This window comes from Euprymna scolopes, chromosome 7 (assembly GCF_053919585.1).
Source record: "Euprymna scolopes isolate OS-2025 chromosome 7, ASM5391958v1, whole genome shotgun sequence".
Classification (NCBI taxonomy): domain Eukaryota; kingdom Metazoa; phylum Mollusca; class Cephalopoda; order Sepiida; family Sepiolidae; genus Euprymna; species Euprymna scolopes.
Window position 1 is genome coordinate 80,930,987 of NC_136488.1, and position 24,603 is coordinate 80,955,589.

General features: G+C 34.9%; 1 protein-coding gene across 4 annotated transcripts in view; it reads left to right on the forward strand.

Annotated features, from left to right (window-relative positions):
* LOC145279794 (O(6)-methylguanine-induced apoptosis 2-like) overlaps window positions 1–24,603 on the forward strand; it is a 137,838-nt gene that overhangs the window by 37,279 nt on the left and 75,956 nt on the right. For 3 of the 4 annotated variants that reach the window (XM_080131124.1, XM_080131125.1, XM_080131123.1), the window contains exons 2-3: window positions 16,828–16,946; window positions 21,452–21,550. In XM_080131124.1, coding sequence (XP_079987250.1) covers window positions 16,828–16,946; window positions 21,452–21,550 — 218 coding nt within the window. Of the gene's footprint in view, window positions 1–16,827; window positions 16,947–21,137; window positions 21,231–21,451; window positions 21,551–24,603 lie in introns of those variants that run through there. The other variant, XM_080131126.1, reaches the window with a different exon arrangement.

Here is a 24,603-nt window from a genome sequence, read left to right on the forward strand (position 1 = left end):
AACAATAAAAAAAAACCTTGACGCTTGCCTTTCTCCCTCATATAAAGATATATTTGGGCTTTCTTTTGTTTTTAGTTTAGTTTTATTGTATCCTTTTTGTTGCTTTGTCCTCATTTTTGTTTTCTTGTTTTTGTATTTTTTTTTGTTTGTTTATTGGTGTATAAATCGATTTTTTTTTATTTGTAAATATGTGCATAAATAAATAATTCATTGGCGTGGGTTGGAGAAAAATTAAAACACATGTTAGTAAAACCGGTCAAACACTTTCTAAATAGTAAAATTTCTGTTTTACGACATGTTGGGAACCAAAGACAAGCAGGTCAGTCTCTAAGTGGGACTGAAATCTAGACATGAAAAGAAAAAATAGGGTGAGGGAGTTAGGGAGTATGTGATGTCCTTCCAAGATAAATGCAATTTGGGGAAGGTCAGGGGCAAAAAGAAAAAAATGGGGAGCGAGCGTCTTGGAGGTTTCTTATCGGGGGGGGGGGGCATTTACTCGACTAGCTAAGAAACTGAAAAGGCTTACCCTAAAGGATCTAGAGTTTGACAGGACCAGAAACTGCAAGCACCTTGCTCAAGCAAAGAACACATACTCAAACTTGGCTCTTCTGTGTAGACACAAGCTTACTACTTTAATCTATTTTCTTTCAAAAGCCACAGGATGTAATCTTTTCCTATCACATTTGATCTTGATCAGATCCTGATCAGTAAAAGATCCAACCCCTCGGTTCTTGTTCGGATGCGACGTCCACACCACCATTTTCGCAATGGCTAGGATTGTGAGAAACACAATCCATTTGTCTCTGTTCAAGGGCAACTCAACGTTGTGGATGACCTAGGATGTGTTTAGCAGGCGGGATCAATATGAACTGTCACCTTATTGATATACTCCTAATACTGCTGGAGTTCACTGCATCCAAAGGAAGTATGTTCCAGTATTTCTTCTGCAGGAGTCTTGCAATGAGGACACCCGGGCGAATCCACCAATCTGGAATTGTATAGTATAGCATTGAGGGATAATGCATTCCAAACCAATCGCCAGGTCAAGGAAAACTTAGAGTTGTTGAGACAACTCAAAACTAGTGCTTGTCCACTAGCAACGGATTTTCCCTTCTGGTAATCCTAACTGCTCAACAAACTGATCGTTGGTACCCCTCCCCTTCACTAATCCCCTATGAAGTTCTTTTCTCAAAGTCAGATTCTTAAGCATGACTTGGTATTTTCTAAGAGACTGCATGTCGCCCTTCGGTCTATGACGACCTTTGACGAAATGATTGAGGATGAGGTCGGGAAAGGCGCTATTGACTGCAGAGTTCCATGCAGATTCCTTCGTCAATGTTCACCTCAGGAAAGCTAACCTTTCAACATCTCAACGACACGTCAAGTTGGGCATTCTCAAACCTCCCTTACATGGACGTTGAACACAAATCTCTCTGTGGACCCAATGCCTCTTTCTGTCCCAAAGAAGCAAAAACGGTTGGCGCTGGAGGACCTTTATGTATTTCACAGGCAGAGGATGCACAGCCAGTTGGTAGAGGATAAGAAGGAAGATGTCATGGTGCACGCCTCTGCTCTGCCCTTTAAGGAAAGTTCCCATCAAGACTAGGAGTTGACCAATGCTTGGGCCTTTGATTGTACCTCTGACCAATTTTCTGAGCTGGAGGTTTAGCCCAAGCAATACATCAAGGATTCGAACCAGGCCATCCATCCAACTGAAAGGAGATGGAAAAGTGGTGACACCGCTCTAGGCATCCAACCGCAGACTAACTGACCGACTTGATATGGTTGATTTTCATGCCTATGATCATTTTGTAATGCATGAGTGCCTTTATCACCATCTCGGTATCTCAGAATCATGACACAAAGACGATGATGTGAGTGTTTAGTGAATAGTATTCAATAGCTCCAGATTAGGCACCTAGTAGGGGGGACAGGTAAGTGCAAAAGTGGTTAGGATGGTTGGGAAATTTTAGCAAGAACATAACAGGTCTCTGTATTTGGTTATCAATAGGAATAAATGTTTTAATGATAGTCAAAGTGTTACGGATAATAATCCACACAAGACAATAGCAGACAAATCCCTGAAAGAGAAATATGCTAATGAGAAATGAAAAAATTGAAGAGGGTGAATGGTTAGTTAGTGCAGATACTTGTGAACCAAACTGCATGGTGGAAGGTGCAAATACCAATCGACCAGAATCCGTGGCACTGTCTGAACAACGGCTGTTATTCACCCCAGTACAAGTGAAACCCAAAAAGTGAGAATATATATATATATATATATATATATATATATATATATATATATATATATATAGTAATACATTTGTACAAATGTATAATAAATTATTTTTATTGATTTGTAATACATTTGTACAAATGTATAATAAATTATTTTTATTGATTTTCAAACCGAGAGAAAATATATTTGCTCTGCTTTTTATTTTTTTATTTTTGCACTCAGAACGCCAGTTATCGTCTGCCCGTTTCATTATGTAAACAAAACAGGAAGAAAAAGAGGAGGAGACTTGCGAACAGGAGGAGAAGGAAAAGAAGGAAATCCTATGAACGGAAGAGGAAAGAGAAAAGAAAACTTATAGATGAGAGAGAGAGGGGAGAGAAAAGATAGAGTCTATAAACCGGAGGGAGGAATATAGAGAGAGATAGACCGTATAGAGAGAGAGGAGACTGACAAAAAGTCATCAATGGCAGTCGGAGCTTTGCGCTGAGAAGCGAAGGTCGGAGGTGGTGAAGGCAGCAAAAGTGGAAACAGCGAAAGACGACGACGTTGCAGAACCAATTATAGACGAAGACAGCGGTCACGATTGAGGTGAACATCAATGAGACATAGCTGCAAGACGAAGGCGGCGGTGATAGCAAAAATCAGTTTTGACTAGTGGCCAAAGCGAAAAGATTGACTGAACAAGAATAAACCCAACGATGACATAGCTGGGTGAAAAATTGAAAAAATGGCGAAATACTGGCGACAGACCAGTGATTTCATATGCGCTTCAGAAACGAGGATTTGGAGCAAATGATGTGTGCATAACAATTGTAAACAATGAAGAAAGGCGATTGAATATAAATAAACCAAAGGAAAGAAATCTAAAAACAAAAGAAAGGATACATTTTGAAAGGAAATCCATGAGTTATCCATCAAAAACTTTCCATCTCCCTCTTGCATCTCTCTCATATAACTTATGATCCATCTCAAACAGAGCAGACGAACTTTTTTCTTTGAGATGAAGATGGATTGTTACATGTTGGTTATATATTTTTCTCTCGGTAAAATTTGAATGACATAAGACTATTTCACTTAGTTATATATATATATATATATATATATATATATATATATATATATATATATATATATTTTTTTTTTTTTTTTTTTCTTGAATTGAATTTTATTTATTTTTATATAAATAAAGGTTTTTCATAAATTTTTCATCGGAATTTGTCCTTGTTATTCTTATGTGATTTAGTTGCCCAGTATATTTCATTTTATTGTTGTCTTCGAGACGGCATTTCCTTTCTCATACCAATGTATTGCTAAGAAACCTGGGAAATTTCTTTCTTTTTTTTTTTTATATCTTGCTACATCACTCATCTTTACCATCCCTAGTAGGGCTGGGTTACAGCTTAACAATATATATATATATATATTAATGAAAACAAAGGGATGTAGTGTTTACCTGATATACGCTATGGTAAACTTCAAACTAATATAAATAACAGTGGTTATATATATAGAAAATGTAATCCCAACCAAATTAAAAAAGCTCAATACGCAATAGAGAGAATAAGTTCTAAATACGCAATAGAGACAATAAGTTATGATAAGTTCTTTCTCTTATATATATATATATATATATATATATATATATATATATATATATATATATATATATATATATATTAGGGTTATACATTGTGTAAAAAGTATAAAAACGATTTTTTTTTATTTATTGTATTTTATTTTGATATTTCGAGCAGTCTTCTGCTCTTTGTCAAAAAATGAAGTGAAGTGAATAAACTTAAAGTGAAAAACGTTGAGAATACTAGAAATTTTACTTTTGGGCAGGTTCGTTCTTTATTATTATAATGTTCAAGATAATTCACGTGAAATCTCACAACCGTTTGGCAATAATAATGATAACAATAATAATGATAATAATAATAATAATAATAGTAATAATGAGATCTTTGATGACCTGTGTGAAAGCTCCTTGTGAGCCCATAATAATAATAATAATAATTGGTTTGTATGGAAGAGTGTGTAAAAAAGACACAAAAAAAATAATTAGAAAAATACATAATGCAGAACACTGAAAGAACAATTACCGCAGCAAGAGGCAACAAAAAAAGGCAGAAAAAGAAGAGACATGGGATAAGACGAGAAAAGTAAAATGGGAAGAGAAACAGCTCCATGAAGGATTTATGATTCATCATCATCATCATCATCATCATCATCATCATCATCATAACAATAATAATAATTATTATTATTATTAAAGATAGTGTTTTTGAGGTGGGCATTAATAATTATTATCACTTGGACTATTTTGACCTTCAATAATAATAATAATAATAATAATAATAATAATCATTAAGTTAAATTGAAAATTCATGTTTTTAATAAAACAGATACCTGCCACAGGATACGGACTAGCATAAGTTTAATTTGCTTCTTTCATAATTTTTCATATAACATCATTATGCATTTTTGTCTTTGAGAACATTTTGTTTTTTTCTGATGAGTCTGCGGAATGAAATGGAATGAATGTTGACATATAAATATTGATAGTCCCCTGTAAACAAAACAGATCTGTAAAAATGTACTGATTTTTGTATTTTTTTATTTAAGAAATAATGATTGGTAAGATGAATGAAGCTTTGGGCTTTGGAATATAGCAAAATTGTTGTTCATATAGGTATGCTCTGGTGTTATATCATAACAAACATCAAGCTTCTGATTTAAAAGGGTTCGGTATACACAAAGAGTAGAAAGTATTTGCAAAAGAGTACATATTTACAACAACATGTAACTGTGCAGAGATATTTGTTTGTCTACAGTTCTATTCTATTAAAAAAACTAGCAGGACCTGTGAAAATTCCACAGGGGGACTGATTCATATGCAATATATTGATGTTGTCATTCTGTAGATATTCAACGTAAACGGAGACGCTCTAATATTATTGTAGCTCTTTTGTTAAAACTGCAAAAGTATTTATCCAAGCTAGCAGGGATGCCCGGCATAGCCAGGTCATGAAATACACTTAAATATGATATTTTAATTCTTGTAGATTTCGTATATATTATTATAGAGTTATATATATATATATATAACTTTAGTTCCTTCAGCTATAATCGAAACCGAAACCCAAACTTATGAAGAACTCTTTATAAAATTATTAAAAAAAAATAGATTATTGGAATGCCAGTAGCTATAACCGAAACCGAAACCAAAACCAAAACTTATGAAGAATTCTTGGTAAAATTATTTATCACAAGAAATAGAAGTACATAACAATTAAACGACCCAGATGTAAGGGTGACACAGAAAATAACACACATGCTATTGTATTAATATATAGATTAAAGTGGAACTGATGCAATAAAGCTGTAGAAATGCAACATTTACGTATTTAAAAAATCTGTTAAGACCACACTTGGTTTTTGTTTTGTTGTTTTTGTTTTTTGTTGATTGTCCCTTTTTTCCGTTGTTTTGTAACTTATGTAACATGAATGCATGACTGGTTTTATAACTTGTATACCGCCTAATCCTAGTTAAACTTCTACTTCCCTTAAAGGAGGGGGTAATGCCCAGGAAGATGGTTTCATGACAATCGAACAGATACTACACTTGGCTCCACCTCAAAAAGAATAGTAATGCCTGCCTGATGGTATCATGACGAATGAAGATATACTACACTGCTCTCTCCTCCAAAGGAAGAGGTACTGCTTTGGAGGAGAGTATCATAAGTAATGAACAGATACTATGGCAAAACTATCACATGACAAGTATTAAACTGTTCTTTAAGGATCTCATTGAATGAGATGCTTAAATTTTTTCAAAGACCCATGGCATACTGGATAAAGTATTAAGTAAAATTCAGTTCTTTTGGAGGTTGAAGGTTCAATTCTTATTGGAGGTTATATTAGGAATACAATTGCAAATTACTTGAGACTTCTATCCAGTTGTGACTGACAAAATGAAAATGTGTAAATTAAATAAAGGGTTCCATTTAAAATTTCATGCAGATTCCCAAGTTCGAAACGGAAAGATTCCCAAAGTCAACCGGATACATCTGAAGAAGGTTGTACGCTATGTTATGTGAATGCGTGAATTGAATACAGTTTGCATGATATGATTTTTGTTTTGTAATTTATGTAATAAATGACAAGTTTGGCATGGGAGCTTTATAATAATATGGATTGCCTCTTTCCCGGAGAATGCAGGGAAATAATTCACCAGAAAAGCAAAAGTTATCGGAAGTGAGATGAATAAAACGACGAGGGAAGGGGGTACTGAAATAATCTTTTGAACTCTCAAGACAGGATGGCACCTCACGGTCAATTTCTGGATGGACAGCTAAGAGTAGCTGAGAGAGCAGACACCATAGCTAGTTTCTGCTGATCGGGGGGGGGGTGATACAGTGATTAAGACAAAAAATAAATAAATAAATACATTTTGGATTGTAAGTTGATATATTTAGTAGTCAAATTAGTTTGAGGCATTATATCTTGGTTCAAATCTTTCGACTGGCAATAATAATCTCTTCCTATACTGATTATTTCGTGAGCATACAAACATTATATACATAGATATGAAATAATTGTTAATAATTGTTTTAAAATATTTTCGTTATATATACATACATATACAGAGATACATATATATATACATATATATATATATATACATAACACACACACACACATATATATATATATAAATGATTATAATATCATAATCTACGCATGCCAGCTAACGTAACCGACATTATTTCAACTGTAAAGAGCTCAACGATAAGAATCAGGTTTCTTAACACACACACGAACAGAACAGAACTGACTTATGTACAAAATTGTATTTTGTATTTGTGAGTTCGTTTTTGTTTTTGTATATTTTTAAACCAGTGCATGCGTACCCAGTGACCACCAATACGATAGATGACAACATGGCTAGAACCACAACGATATATTAAGATAAGAAAATCACTGCTGTGGTTATGATCTACTTTAATTTTTCCCAAAATACTGATCAGCTAAACCCAAGCATTAGTTTCAACAATTTACTCATGTTACTTCCTATGACCCTGGCCTCTATCACAACACCCCTTACGCTTCCAGTAGTAATATGCCTTGTTTGAATTGAACAAAATTTTTTTAAAAGATGGGCTTTATGGGGGATTTATTTTTCCAATGTGGCATGATTAAATTCCAATAATGGATCATGATTTTATTTAAGGGGAGAATTCTTCTACTATAGCACTGACTGAGATCACATTGACACTGCAATCAGTGTTGGAATTGAGCCACGACCATGAGCAAGTCAAACAGGCGGACATTCATGGCTTGTAAAATTAATGTTTAAACATATGCACGTTCACACATGTCTTTATTCAACATCCGTGTGGTGGAGGCTTGGAGATGCTTGGTAATTCAACAACATGCTGAGAAACTGATGTTCCCAAGTCAAATTTCAACAGAGTAACTATACAGGGGTTTAATGTAACTATACAGGGATTTAATGCAGAGCTCTTTTTTATGGTTGGCTGGTTGGTTGTTTTTGTTTTACGGCATATCAACCCTTTTGGGTTATTTAATGCCGAATCCAGTGATTTTGAAGAACAATTTTTTTAATAGAGTATATTTTTTTTTTTAAGTCGGTTTCTATTTAACCCATAGTTGGGACCCTAACAGGTACTACCACTCTGGGTCAGGGGGGACCTGGGAGCAATGACAATTAAAGGGTGGCTCCACACTCCCCAAAGCCCGCAAGCTGGGGCCTCATCACTGGATATAGTTTAAGGTCATATCCAGGACCTGTATACATTTTAACGCATGTATAAACGTGTACTATGTTACACTCAGACCCTTGATCAAAGGCGTTCATAGATCAATGGGTGAACTGTAGTTCTTCATTGAGTGTCGAGCTGTGCTCAGAAATCTTCATAAGACCGGCAATCTCTTATAGCCTAGAAACTAACTATACAGGAATTTAATGGAGAACATGGTGCAATGGGGAAAGGGGTGGCTGGTTAATTTTAATGCATCTAAAATCAAGAATTATCAATGCTCTAATCCCCATCTAGCATCAACTGAAATGAATGGTTCTCATCTTGGGGAAGCTCGATGTTTTGACAAGCTTCTGGGTTTGACCATAACTCCTTATCGGAAATGGAACACGGACATCAAATCTGTTGCCAAGGCTGCTATAAAAATGGTGGAATCATTTTACCACTCCAGTAGATATCTCACTGCTGATACAATTCTCTACCTGTATAAGAGTCAAGTACGCTCATATCTGGGCAGGAGATGCTAGAAGCTGCTGATCCTGCTTTGACATAGTTCAAAATGGACTTCGTAGTCTAGTGGGGGACTTCGTAGTCTAGTGGGGGACTTCGTAGTCTAGTGCAACCTATTTCTCACAGAAGAGACGTTGGGAGCCTGTCTCTGCTTTATCATTATTTTCATGGCAAGTGTCTGAACTCCAATCTACAGTCTTCCTTTGCCTGACTTTCATGAAAAACACTCGTCTAGCTGAAACCACTATCAATAATTTCCCCCATTCTTTATCTGTGTCTAAATCTAAATAGAGATTCCATGAACAAAGCTTCTTTCTTAGAACTGCACGCCTGTGGAACTTGGTTCCATTTTCCTGCTTTCCAGCCGACTACAATATGGTTGGCTTCAACTTCAATGTGAACAAGTTCTTGATGAGCCGTTCCCTAAAGTAATCCAATTTATCAAATTTCCACTACTAATGATTACTATGATATTGTCCCATTGACTACCATACACTAATTAACCCTTAACCTCGAGTGCCCTTTGGCTTTGATAAATGGTGGCTCCTTTGTAAAAAAAAAAATATCCATGACAAGGGTTGCTTTCTTAGAGTCTCATACCATCAATATCTTTAACAGAAAGATGATACTTTCTAGGTCATGAATGCATAAGTTCAGTCATCATAACAATGCAATTTGCAATCACCTCAGGTCCATTTCAAATAAAAACAATAGGATGCATTACTTTTGGAACATCTGTCGTATGTTCTCAAAAGTCACGTTTTTCAATGTTCAACTTGTTTTTGTTTTTTTTTTTACACAAAATCAGGATATCCTGCACAATTATTGATTTATACTTGCAAACAGGATGTGTGAAAGGTAGTCAAGTAATTAATTTTTTGTCTGACGAATTTGCTATAGCATTTGATTACTTTTGAGTGTGGTTCATAATTTGGTCACCTTCTCAAGTCACAAAAAAAACAAAACTGCCACAACTTTAATTACTCAATATATTAAATTCAACGGAACTGTCTGGTCTTCTATAATATAAATCTCACCTGTCTGTTTAAATGTATGTCTACATAAATGTATGTATGTATGTTTGTATGTCTGCCTAAAACTTTCAGCAGAAATGACGGATTTTCACGAGATCAGTATTGTTTTGAAGCTTGACCCTTCTGACGACAAATATAAAAAAATTGGCCCAAAACATTAATTCCTTCACCCTCAACTGAGCACTTTTCTACAGGGATGGTCGATTTTTTCGCTGACATTGTTGCAAGTCATTCAACCCTCGCGTTCACAATGTTGCTTTAAAGGCGTTATTTCGATCACCCGTGACATCACAACCACAGTAGGCACAACGGTAAGACAGTTTCTTTTTTCTCACCTCTTTTTCCTCTTGCGCATTATGGGTTTGAGCCTGCTTACTACTCCTAATTTTTTTATTTTTATTTTTTTTTTTTGCGTTCGCAATTTTCCATTTTTTTTTTTTTGGTCAACCAACACCTTTACACACACCTCCACTTCCTTTTCCGCCTTTGCGTCACGGGTTCGAGCCTGCCTGCCTACTACAACTTTTTTTTTTTTTTTTGCTCAACACACACCTCCAAACACTGGGGCAACGCCTGGCACCCAGGCTAGTCTATATATATAAAAGCGAAAATGTATGCATGTATGTTTGTGTGTCTGCTAAAAACTTTTGACCGACGGAATAAAAATTCACAAACTTGGTCTCGTATGAAAGCCCCACCCTCCGGACGACAAATATCGAAAAATTGTCCCAAAAGGACCATCAGAAGTGCGTCAACTGATCGATTTTCTGCAGGGGGGGGGGGCCCAAAAAAGTGACATTTTAATGTTAAGCATTACATATTTTTAAATCGATTTATAACTGCCCAAAAAAATACAGGCGCCAACTCTTCTACATAAAGTATACACGGGGCCGTTTATTTTGGGTCAACTTGTATTTAAAACCCGCTGAGTCATGTCATGTGATCTTGATGTCAGCAAGCTGTAATTACAGTCTGAATTTAAAAAACATTGTTGTTATCGGTAAAAAGAAATTTAACCCTCACACAAGCTAAACTATGAACTTCTACGCTATGACAACGTTACCAAAGTTATTAGCACATTAAAAGTAGTTAGATACGATAGTTAAACGAAAAATAACAAGGCAAAAATGTGAAGTAAAAAAAAAAATACGCTTACAAAAAATATTAACAATCAAAGTTTTTCCAAAAAAAAAAACAGCCAGACGCCATTTTCTTTTTTAGTAGCACTCTTTAGAGTAAGGAAGACGAAGTGAGAGAGAGAGAGACGCAAACAGGGAGAGAGAGAGAAACGTTAACTTTTTCACCCCGAAATCAACAATTTTCGACGGTCAGCAACGCATGCATCAGATGACGTCATGACGCCCGTGACCTGATTTACTTTAAATAGTTGAAAAAAACAAACAAATTTCATATACGTTGCTTTAGCTCAGGTAGTTAAGGCCTTATTCAAATCGTGGTGTGAGATGTTTTTTTTTTAATTTTTAAATTTAAATATTGAACCCTGTATTATTTAAGCCATTTTCCACGTAACGTTTGTTTTGCTGTTTTTTTTTTTTTACTTCGCTTATTCTTAGCGACACCCCAAAACACACGGGTACCCACCGATTTTTTAAATTTTAATATCGAAACAGGCTTATTTAAGCCATTTTTCACGTGTTCGTTTTCTGTTTTCATCGTTCGTTTGCCTTACGTTAGTTTTTTTTGTTTTTTTTCGATGTTTTGATTACCCCCCTTAATTAAAACGTTGTTTTCTTTTCTTACTTCGCTTATAACAATGCTTACATCATCATCGTCGTCATCGTAACGCTCGACGACTTTCAATTATCTTTCACTTATTCGCTTATAACAATGCTTCATTCTGGCTGGCCGATTTTATTTTCAAACTTCGCCTCAGGGCTTCAACTTCGATCCTACCCCCCCCCCCCCGGTTTCTTTTTTATTTAACACCACACACACCTACAAACACCCGGGCAACGCTGGCTACCCCTCGCTAGTCTATTATATAAAAGCCAAAATGGGCGCGAACATTTGTGTATGTCCAAGAAAGGCTTTTTTCGTTGGCCTTCTCGACAAGGTTACATTTATGGAGAACTTTCCTTATACTTCCTAGATTGTAATATCTCCAATTTGCAAACGAATGTCGTCTCTATCTTTTATTTGATCGAGTTTTTAAAAAATCCCTGATTTCCAGTGTTTGTCTTTCTCGTATAAATAAAGCAAAATTGATCAAAGCAACGCCAGGACGTCTTGAAGGTGATTAGGTTTGATCAATGTGGGGGGAAACCCTTCATATCAGACAATTGCTATTCATTTGGACACTGCAAGAGTTTCTCCTTTTTAGGGAAGCTGGTTTTCCCCAACATCGTGGGGAAACAAATACGACAGAAAGCTAAAATCTTAACTGGCCTACAGCTGGCTCATTTATTTCACTATCCGCTATGGTGTAATGGTTGACATCGTTAAATTTCAACACTTTACACTTCCCTTCGCGTCATGGCATAGCGGTAAGATATCAGGTTTTCTTTCACTTTCTTTTCTGCCTTCACATTGCGGGTTCGAGCCTGCCTGCCTACTAAAACTTTTTTTTTACACCTACAAACACCCAGGCAATGTCGGGCACCCTCGCTAGTCTATAATATAAGTCTCACCTGTCTGTTTAAATGTATGTATGTATGCATGTTTGTATATCTGCCTAAAACTTTTGACAGAGGCAACGGATTTTCACAAGATTGGTATCGTTTTGAAGCTCAACCCTTCAGATGACGAATATCGAAAAATTGACTAAAAACATTAATTCCTTCACCCTCAACTGGGTACTTTTCTACAGGGAGGGGTTGCTTTTTCGTTGATATTTTCGAAAGTTATCCCCTCTTTTCGATTGATTAGCCTTAATTTAAACCTTTGCCACTTCCGGTTTGGCGATGGACACAAACGTTTTTTTTTTTCACATTCTTTTCCTGCTTACTACAACTTTTTTTTTTCTTGCTCAACACACACCTCTAAACACCTGCGCAACGCCGGGCACCCAGGCTAGTGTCTATAAATATAAAAGCGAAAATGTGTGTATGTATGTATGTATGTATGTATGTATGTGTGTATGTTTGTGTGTCTGCTAAAAACTTTCGACAGACACAACGAAAATTCACAAACTCGGTATCATATCGAAGCACCATCCTTTGCTCGAAAAATATCGAAAAAGCGGCCAAAAACGTTCATTTTTTCATCCCGAAATCGGCAATTTTCGACAGGGGGGGGTCAACAAAAACAGTCTTCTCGTGACGACGACCGGTTCTACGCATGCGCCAGATGACGTCATGACCTGATTTACTTTAAATAGTTGAAAAACTGAACAAATTTCATGTACGTCACGTTAGCTCAGTTGATTAGCGCGTTGGTTCATTATCTAAAAGTTTTAGGTTCGAATCGTGGTGTGAGATGTCTTTTTTTTTTTCGATTTTTTAAATTTAAATATTGAACCAATGTTATTTAAGCCATTTTTCACGTAACGTTCGTTTTTCTGTTTTTTTTTTTATTGCGCTTATCCACCCCGACCATACATCCAAAAACACCCGGGTACCCACCGATTTTTTAAATTTTAATACCAAAACAGGCTAAACTATGAACTTCTACGCTATGGCAACGTTACCAAAGTTATTAGCACATTAAAAGTAGTTAGATACGATAGTTAAACGAAAAATAACAAGGCAAAAATGTGAAGTAAAAAAAAAAATACGCTTACAAAAAATATTAACAATCAAAGTTTTTCCAAAAAAAAAAACAGCCAGACGCCATTTTCTTTTTTAGTAGCACTCTTTAGAGTAAGGAAGACGAAGTGAGAGAGAGAGAGACGCAAACAGGGAGAGAGAGAGAAACGTTAACTTTTTCACCCCGAAATCAACAATTTTCGACGGTCAGCAACGCATGCATCAGATGACGTCATGACGTCGTGACCTGATTTACTTTAAATAGTTGAAAAAAACAAACAAATTTCATATACGTTGCTTTAGCTCAGGTAGTTAAGGCCTTATTCAAATCGTGGTGTGAGATGTTTTTTTTTTAATTTTTAAATTTAAATATTGAACCCTGTATTATTTAAGCCATTTTCCACGTAACGTTTGTTTTGCTGTTTTTTTTTTTTACTTCGCTTATTCTTAGCGACACCCCAAAACACACGGGTACCCACCGATTTTTTAAATTTTAATATCGAAACAGGCTTATTTAAGCCATTTTTCACGTGTTCGTTTTCTGTTTTCATCGTTCGTTTGCCTGACGTTAGTTTTTTTTGTTTTTTTTCGATGTTTTGATTACCCCCTCCAAACGTTGTTTTCTTTTTTTACTTCGTTTATAACAATGCTTACATTGTCGTCGTCGTCGTAACGCTCGATGACTTCTGGGTGCGCACCTGTCAATTTGGTTCTTACTTAAATAAATTCCAACATCTTTCACTAACTCATTCTGGCTGGCCGATTTTAATTTCAAACTTCGCCTCAGGGCTTCGGGTTCCATCCTACTACCCCCCCCCCCGGTTTCTTTTTTATTTAACACCACACACACCTACAAACACCCAGGCAACGCCAGGTACCCCCGCTAATATAATATAAAAGGCAAAATGTGTGTGTGTATGTGTGTGTTTGTATGCTAAATTACTGACTGACAAACAATATGGATTTAGACAAGCCCGTTCCACAGCAGACATCCTAACTGTGATCTCTGAACGTATATACCATTCACTGGACAAAGCTGGGGAGGGCAGAGCGGTAGCTCTAGATATATCTAAGGCTTTTGACAGGGTATGGCATGAGGGTCTCCTCAGTAAAATCAGATCATACGGTATCACTGGTAGAATACTTAACATAATTAAATCCTTCTTAGATAAGAGAAAAATCCAGGTTGTCCTCGACGGTCGTACATCTAAACAATATGATATAAATGCGGGGGTGCCCCAGGGTTCTATCCTTGGACCTCTATTGTTCCTGATATTCATAAATGACCTCCCCGACAATATTGCCTCTGAGATGGGTATATATGCTGATGACACTACACTCTATGGCAGGCACAACAGGAAGACGAATGAACACATTTCTAAAGAAATGGCAGAAACACTAGAGGAAGACCTCCAATCTGTAGTGGAATGGGGACAAAAGTGGTTGGTCGCGTTCAATGCTGCCAAGACTAAACTAATTTCATTCAATAATTACAAGAAACCCTCTCTACCACCCATAGCAATGGCCAACGACTCTTTATCTGAGAGTCCATCTTTCAAACTCCTTGGTCTAATGTTCACAGGAAACATGAGTTGGAACAATTACATTGAAGGCATTGCCAGGGCCACTGCAAGAAAAGTGGGCTCTCTCTACCGTGCTAGAAAACTACTAACACCCGAAAGTATCCTGTACCTCTATAAGGCCACCATTCGCCCATGTATGGAGTATTGCTGTCATATTTGGGCTGGTGCATCTGCGACTAGTCTCTCGCTCCTTGACAAGGTTCAAAAGAGAGTCGCAAACCTGATAGGCCCTGAACTGGCATCTAAGCTTCAGCCTCTGTCCCATCGACGAAATGTTGCATCCCTCTGCCTTTTCTACAAGTATTTTAGTGGCGAATGCTCTGACGAACTGCAATCACTAGTGCCCCCACGACGTGAGCACCCTCGACAAACCCGACAGGCTGCTAAATCCCACCCCCACACTGTAGAGATCCCTAGATGTAAAAGATCTTTTTACTCCAATAGTTTCTTCCCCAGAACCGCTAGACTCTGGAATTCCATTCCAGGTCCCTGCTTCCCCAACAGTACTGACGTGCAGAAGTTCAAGTGTAACGTGAACCGACACCTTGCTGCCCAAATCCCTACATAGTACCCCAGTAGTTGTTGCCCCTGATAGTAGCCCCCTACACCAAAGTTGCAATTTGCCTTGTTTGGGGTGAAAATGTAATAAAAAAAATAAAGAAAATAAAAAAAAAAAGTGTGTGTGTTTGTATGTGTGTGTGTTTGTATGTGTGTGTGTGTGTTTGTATATCAGCCAAAAACTTTCAACACATACGACGGATCCTGATAAGATCTGTATCGTTTTGAAGCTCGATGTCTTGAACGACAAATATCGAAAAATTGGCCAAAAACATTAATTCCTTCACCTCAACTGGCCTGTTTTCTACAAGGAGGGGTCGCCTTTTTCCTCTGCATTTTTGCAAGACATTGTCTCCTTTCAATTGCTTACCCTTAACTTCAACGCTCACAACTTCCATTTTTGCATTTATAACGTTTTTTTCACCGTCTTTTCCTCCTTCACGTTATGGGTACGAGCCTGCCTGCCTACTACCACATTTTTTAATACCTCCTCTCTCCACCCGGGCTGCCTACTGTTGTTTTGATTCCCCCAACTCACTACTACCAATTTTTTTTTTAAACACCTCTCTCTACCCTTGGGATTCCTTACTACACCACCTCGACACACCCAGGCGAATTTTTTTATATTCCAGTTTTTATTCAGTTGGCGACTTCAGTTCCTCCCTCAGTCTATTTGCTATGTTTGCCAAACATCAGTTCTTTTACTGGGAATTTTCACTTGAGAAAACGTTTATTATTCGCTACTGAATCACAAATCATGCTGCATTTTCTTGTCTCCTATGATTGGTAAGACGTTTTGTTTCACACAAATATTCAAGTTCCAATCTAAATGATAATATGTACTCAGCACTATGTGATGTATAAAATAGGTGATTTCAGAGTTGCAGTTTGCAGCAACCTCTCCATAGTGAAGAACCATTCATGTGTGGTGAAGAGTTACACTCTTCAAGAAATAACTCTGTTAATATGTATAGCCAATAAACAGAACATGGCGAATCTAGAGGAGTAAACCTCAATAAAGAATCCTACTATTCCCATGGTAGTAGTAGTAGTAGTTCCTGTAGCATCCAACAAAAGTGTGGTAGTGGGTCAGAGAATAGCGTGGTTGTACGGATGACCATCTTCTTGACAACGGACAAACACAAAGCCCCAGTTAGTGGTGAACTGCAAGATAGGATCTCAACAAAATACTTGTCTCTTTGGAGAAGTTGCTATTAAGAGCATCCAGCCATAAAAAAAGTTGCTTCAAACATAGTATAGATAGTTGCTATTATTTGAGGTAGGCCACTCAACAAAAACATTTAAAGATCATAGGTTGTTTATATTATTATGATTGCATTAATTCTTTAATGTGTTTATTGCTTTGTTATCTGCAGTGAAATCTGAATGGAATCTGCATATTGCTTCTTGCAGGTTTTGAAACCATTGTGGCCACAAACGCTACTATTCCAACCAAGTATCAAACAGTGATCATCTCTCATAATGGCAAAAAGGGGTTCCTTTCAAAGACAAAACGCTTTGAAGAACAAACAGTAAGTATTTTATACAGGGTGGAACGATAAAATGGTTGCCATAGAAAATATGACATGGTTCCATTTCTGTTTGATGAAAACCGTTTTTTTTAATTTTTGCAGACCATCTACCAAATGGCCAGTTGTGTACAAATCCCAAGAGCAATAGGAGCCTTCTATCATGCCTTACAGTGACAGAATGTTCAACGAGCGAGATCGGAGATGCGCCTCTGTACAACTCATGCTCTCTACTGATCCAAGTTATGACAACAGGACCATTGCCAGCACCCTCAAAATGCAAATCTGAACGGTTTACTTCTTGAAGGGCATACCCAGGATGATGAAAACAAAGTTTCCAGCCACGGTTATGGTCTTAGGTGTGGTTTCAAGTGAGGGCCATATCATGCCACCTCACATCTTCCAAATCGGCTTGAAAGTCAACATCAAAGTGTACTTGGATGTGCTAAAGAGTGTGGTGATCCCCTGGTGTGGTGCAATCAGATGCTCAGTGTGGCTTCAGAAGAAGTGCTACGACTTTGTACCCTTCTCACTGGCCCCCTTCCTCCCCCAACCTGAACCGCAGGTAGACTACTTCGTTTCATCATACGTCAAGAATATCACCAACATAACCTCTCACAACACTAAAGCCAGCCTGATTGCTGCCATCTACTGAGTATTCGCTGGGCTCCTGTTGGTGCTTATGGAAAAGGCATGTTTCCAGTTCTGGACCCATATCGAGGCAGTGATTGATGCTGAAGGCAGCTACATTGAATAGACGTCAGCTCTTCTACCTAATCAAGTTACCTGGATTGATTTTTTTCAATAAAAGTTTTAAAATGAAGTTGTAGTGTTGTTTTCTTTATGGCAACAAATTTATCGTTCTACCCTGTAAAATAAAAGAATGAACCTGAAAACAATGTTTAACTATATGAGGTATGTGGATCCAAGGAATTGTAGTCATAGAAAATTCATTAATTTTGTGATTTTAGAAGAAGAGGATGAGGATCATCATCATCATCATCATCATTTTTGATTTTACATGTTGGCATATGTTGGATGGCAGCCATTCTTATAACATGGAAAGGGGGGATTTCACATTGATATAGCATGTTGAAATTCATTTTCAGTTAAAAATTGTTTTCTGATGTAGTGAATTTTACGATTTCATTGAAATTTATCTTCTGACAGCTGATTGGATAATCACTTCAACATCTTCTGGCTGCTTATATAATGTGCCAGAAGATGTCGACCCAAAGTTGTCAGAGATTGGGTTGTAAACTAGACAAGTACCGTCACCAGACCTAAGCCTTTGTTTAAAACTCACATTACACATCTATTCTATAATTTTTATATATCATTTCTCTCCATGCAACGTATGTCCTCAACCCTTGTTGACCGGGTCTCACTTCCACGCATCATCACATTGTGTATGCATGTCTTAGAGATAGGTTATTCACTTGTTCAGTTTCTTTAGAAGTTACATGTAAGTACAACCATGAGATGAATATTGGCAGAGTTCCAAACAATCACATCTCCAAGATTGTTTTGAATTAAAAAAATTCTATATTCAATTCTACCAATTTGTCATCTTTGTGATGCTAGATATTTGTGTTTGTTTCGCAATCATCTGTAAGATAGCGCAGATGCGTGTATGTAAATGCATGCGAAGGGATGTAATCCGTGGGGAAAAAAAGGACTATAAAAAAAGAAAAAGAGAATGATCACAAAAGAGACGAGATAACATTCGAGATCATGTGAAAGATGTGGAAAACATTCTAGATCATGTGGGTGATGTCACGGCTGTACCAATGACGAAATAAATGTTGTTATAACAAAGAACAAGCAAGTTGGAGCTATTTCCTATTCTTTGTCTTGGTCTCCTTTGCGACTAGAACTACATACAATGTGTGTTGTCAGTGGACAACGGTAGGCATCTAGATCACCTATTCTCAACCTTTTCTCCATTATTGACCCCTCTGTTTTATGTATTTCTTCATTTACCCCCTACTTTCGTACAAATCATCAGTTTGCCCTGTATTTAAGAATTCAGGTGATAAGTCATCTCCCTCTCAGTACACACCAATAAGTCTCCTGTGTGTTATGAGTAAGTTGCTGGAATCCATATTAAATAGAGAAATAGTCAACCACCTCGGCAGGAACAACCTTCTTAGTGACACACAATATGGTTTCCACTCTGCAAGATCTACCACAGATGTGCTGACGGTTATATCCCACAGGATTAGTGAATCTCTTGATAAAGGCTTCCTTTCTAGGACAATTGCTCTTGACATATCAAAGGCCTTCGACAAGGTATGGCATAAGGGTCTACTTCACAAGATTTCCAGCTACGGTATAACTGGAAATATTTTCTCAATCATTAAATCATTTCTCTCCAATAGGCTCATAAGAGTAGTGGCCGATGGACAAAAATCAGAGGCTTGAAATATAAATGCTGGAGTCCCTCAGGGGTCAATCCTGGGCCCAACTCTCTTCCTGATCTACATCAATGACCTCCCTAAACACATACTTAAATCATTCGTTGACATCTATGCTGATGACACGACCATCTACGGCAACACATCAAAGGCTGTAAATGACAAAGTTCTCTCTGATTCTCTCTCCTCTGATCTCGAGCGCGTGGTTCAGTGGGGGAAGACGTGGCTGGTTACCTTTAATGCATCCAAAACCAAACTTCTATCCTTACATCATCAACACTCTGATCCCCATCTGGCATCAATTGGGATTGATGGCTCTCGTCTGGGTGAGGCCCCGTGTTTTGACAAGCTTCTGGGTTTGACCTCTACTCCTGATCTGAAATGGAACATGTACATCAAGTCTGTTGCCAAGGTTGCTGGAAAGATGGTGGGATCCTTCTACCGCTCCAGAAGATATCTCACTACTGATGCAATTCTCTATCTATATAAAAGCCAAATACGTCCAAGGATGGAATACTGTTGCCATATCTGGGCAGGAGCTGCTAAAAACAGCCTATCCTGCCTTGACAGAGTACAAAATAGACTTTGTGGCTTAGTGGGGGATGCCCTTTTCTCTACCCTGCAACCTCTCTCCCACAGAAGAGACGTTGCGAGCCTATCCTTGTTTTATCGTTATTTCCATGGCAGGTGCTCGTCTGAACTCCAATCTCTGGTCCCCCCTCGCCAATCTTTCACGAAAAACACCCGTCTAGCTGAATCCACTATGAAAAATTTTCCCTACTCTTTATCTGTGCCTAAATCAAAACGTGGATTCCATGAACAAAGCTTCTTTCTTAGAACTGCACGCCTGTGGAACTCTGTTCCATCTGCCTGCTTCCCACCGGACTACAATTTGGATGTCTTCAAGTCCAATGTTAACAAATTCCTAATGAACCGCCCCCTTAAGTAAACACTTCATCAAATCTCCACACTAACATAATGTACTTGCAATAACCCTTATCCCTGAGTGGCTTCCGGGCCTTGATAAGTGGTGATCACTGTGTAAAAAAAACAAAAAACAAAAAAAAACAATACATCCATAGGCATCATAAAGTGACCGAAAAACAAGAAGATCAAAAAGAACCCTTTTATTGTTTATGATTTTAGGTTTTTGTATAATAATAATATTATATACATTTGTATCATAAAAATAAAAAAAATAAAAAATTTTTCTAAATAAAAAATTATTAAGTTAATTTGTATTACATTTCTTAGACATGACATAACCTGAAAGGAAATAATTATTTTTTTAAATTCTCAGGTACTTCAATTATTTTTTTTATTTTTTATTTGTTTTTTTTTTGTTTTTTTTTACAAGGGAATCACCATTTATCAAGGCCCGAAGGCTACTCGAGGATAATGGTTAATATTTACCCCAACTATATCATTTTTTACATCCTAGGGCAAATTTAACCATGATTGAGAACCTTTTATATGGATTGATGCAGACAACATAATGCAATAAAAAAAATTGTATACAATGGTTTTATATTGTTTTTTTTTTTTTGTTTTTTTAAAAATATTATTAAATAAAGAACTATTTTAAGTAAAGATCTATTTATTATTATGCATGTACTTGGAAGAAAAACATGTTTGAAATATTTAAATATGCTACAAAAATCGGGTTAAAGGTTTACAAAGTCGAATCTAACAGACCATAAATACTGCCCTATATAAAACTGGAGTGGAGTTAAGACGAAATGAAACAAAATTTTGTAAATAAATTATTTTTTTTAATTTAGTTCAAGACTTTACTTCGTTTCAATATTCATGGGTTCTGATCCAGGTTTTCATATGCCTAATGCAGCCATTTTCTATTTTTATAAAAAAGGTATGAAAACATCTTTTTTTTTTAACCTATTTCTACATAATAATACATTGATTTTAACTCCAAAACGTTCCTTCTTTAATTATATTTAAAAATCAAAAATATAAAACCATTTTTATTGCACATACAGTTTTTTTTTTATCGAATTATAGTGTATGACATCAATCTATTATGATTGCTGTAAGTTTACTATTCCTATTGCTTTTTCCTTTTTTGATTTACAGAATGAGAACCCTGGACCTGGTAGATACCTGAGCCATACTAATTTTGAGTCAAATAGTACCTCTTATTCTGCAAAAGGTACTGGTGGCCTTGCATCAAATGTAAGTAGAACTATAATTTGTACTTGATACTATTATTTCAATAAAAATGTGGGCTCTCTCTACTGTGCTAGAAAGCTACTTATGCCTGAAAGTATCCTGTACCTCTATAAGGCCACCATTCGCCCATGTATGGAGTATTGTTGTCACATTTGGGCTGGTGTATCTGCTACTAGTCTCTCACTCCTGGATAGGGTTCAAAAGAGAGTCGCCAACCTCATAAGTCCTAAACTGGCATCTAAGCTTCAGCCTCTGTCTCAGCGACGAAATGTTGAATCTTTCTGCCTATTTTAATGGTGAATGCTCTGACGAACTAAAAGCACTTTTACCCCCTCAACATAAATATCCCTGACAAACCCAACAAGCAGCTAAATCCCACCCCCTACACAGTAGCGATCCCTAGATGTAATAAAGCCTTCTACTTCAATAGTTTCTTCCCCAGAACTGCTCAACTTTGGAACTCCATTCCGGGACTGTGTTTTCCCAACTGTACTGACATGCAGAAGTTCAAATATAATCTGAACAGACATCTTGCTGCTCATCTTCCCTGCAACTTATGTCCCTGATAGGAGCCCCCTACATTAAAGTGGCACTGTGCCTTGTTTGAGGTGAAAATGGAATAATAATGTTTCTATTTTATGGAAATTGCTACTGAAAAAGCATCAAACAACAAGAAGCTAACAAGAATGAAAGATGATTATCACAGAGACAGGAGATGCCTATTGACTTTACTCTTGAAAAGACCAAGTCTATAGGTAGGAGGAAAACAGTCAGCAGGAAAAGAGTTTCACAAGCCTGCAGTTCTTGGAAACAAGCTACTGGAATAGGAAGATGTTTTAGAATGAGATATGAAAACAACAAATTGATGAAGACCACTAGACCAACAAGTCAAACGAGCTGGGACAAAGAAAGCAAAAATTAGATCAGAAAATTCTGAAGAACACATATAATAGTATTTATAAAAATAATTTAGGCTAGCAAAATCACATCTGTAAGAGAGAGGGTGCAGAGAAGAAAGGGTGGGGTGGGGGGTCAATTAAATTACAGATACGTTTCTGCAATTTATCAGGAACCCTCAAATGGGACAAAGATTCACAAGTCTAAATATGACAAGAGTACTCCATACATGATGTGGTAGTAAAGTGGCAGAAATAGATAAGAGTAACAAGTGTGAGAAAGTGCTTAGAACGATAGAATGAACCGACTTTATGAGAAAAACCTTTATATATAATTTTTTTTTTTAATTTTCTTTATATATCATTTTTTTAATTTTCTTTATATATCATTTTTTTATTTTCTTTATATATCATTTTTTATTTTCTTTATATATCATTTTTTTCTTTATATACCATTTTTTTTATTTTCTTTATATATCATTTTTTTATTTTCTTTATATATCATTTTTTATTTTCTTTATATATCATTTTTTTTTCTTTATATATCATTTTTTTATTTTCTTTATATATCATTTTTTTTCTTTATATACCATTTTTTTATTTTCTTTATATATCATTTTTTATTTTCTTTATATATCATTTTTTTTCTTTATATACCATTTTTTTATTTTCTTCATATATCATTTTTTTATTTTCTTTATATATAATTTTTTTTATTTTCTTTATATATAATTTTTTTGATTTTCTTTATATATCATTTTTTTATTTTCTTTATATATCATTTTCTTTTATTTTCTTTATATATCATTTTCTTTTATTTTCTTTATATATCATTTTTTTATTTTCTTTATATATCATTTTTTCATTTTTTTTATATTTCATTTTTTTATTTTTTATTTATATATCATTTTTTTGATTTTCTTTATATTTCATTTTTTATTTTCTTCATATATAATCTTTTATTTTCTTTATATATCATTTTTTAAATTTCTTTATATATCATTTTTTCATTTTCTTTATATTTCATTTTTTTTATTTTCTTTATATATCATTTTTTTATTTTCTTCATATATCATTTTTTATTTTCTTTATATATCATTTTTTTGATTTTCTTTATATATATTTTTTTTATTTTCTTTATATATCATTTTTTTTATTTTCTTTATATATCATTTTCTTTTATTTTCTTTATATATCATTTTTAAAAATTTTCTTTATATATCATTTTTTAATTTTCTTCATATATCATTTTTTTAAATTTTCTTCATATATCATTTTTTGATTTTCTTTATATATCATTTTTTTAAATTTCTTTATGTATCATTTTTTTAATTTCTTTATGTATCATTTTTTTAATTTCTTTATGTATCATTTTTTTAATTTATTATTTATCATTTTTTTATTTTCTTTATATATCATTTTTTTAAATTTTCTTTATGTATCATTTTTTTATTTTTTTATATATCATTGTTTTAAATTTTCTTTATATATAATTTTTTATTTTCTTTATATATCATTTTTTAAAATTTTCTTTATATATCATTTTTTTCTTTATATATCATTTTTGTTTCTTTATATATCATTTTTTTATTTTCTTTATATATCATTTTTTTATTTTCTTTATATATCATTTTTTTATTTTCTTTATATATCATTTTAAAAAATTTTCTTTATATATCATTTTTTCATTTTCTTTATATATCATTTTTTCATTTTCTTTATATATCATTTTTTTATTTTCTTTATATATCATTTTTTTTATTTTCTTTACATATCATTTTTTTATTTTCTTTATATATCATTTTTTTATTTTCTTCATATATCATTTTTTTATTTTTTTTATATATCATTTTTTTATTTTCTTTATATATAATTTTTTTGATTTTCTTTATATATCATTTTTTTATTTTCTTTATATATCATTTTCTTTTATTTTCTTTATATATCATTTTCTTTTATTTTCTTTATATATCATTTTCTTTTATTTTCTTTATATATCATTTTTTTATTTTCTTTATATATCATTTTTTCATTTTTTTTATATTTCATTTTTTTATTTTTTCTTTATATATCATTTTTTCATTTTCTTTATATTTCATTTTTTATTTTCTTCATATATAATCTTTTATTTTCTTTATATATCATTTTTTTAAATTTCTT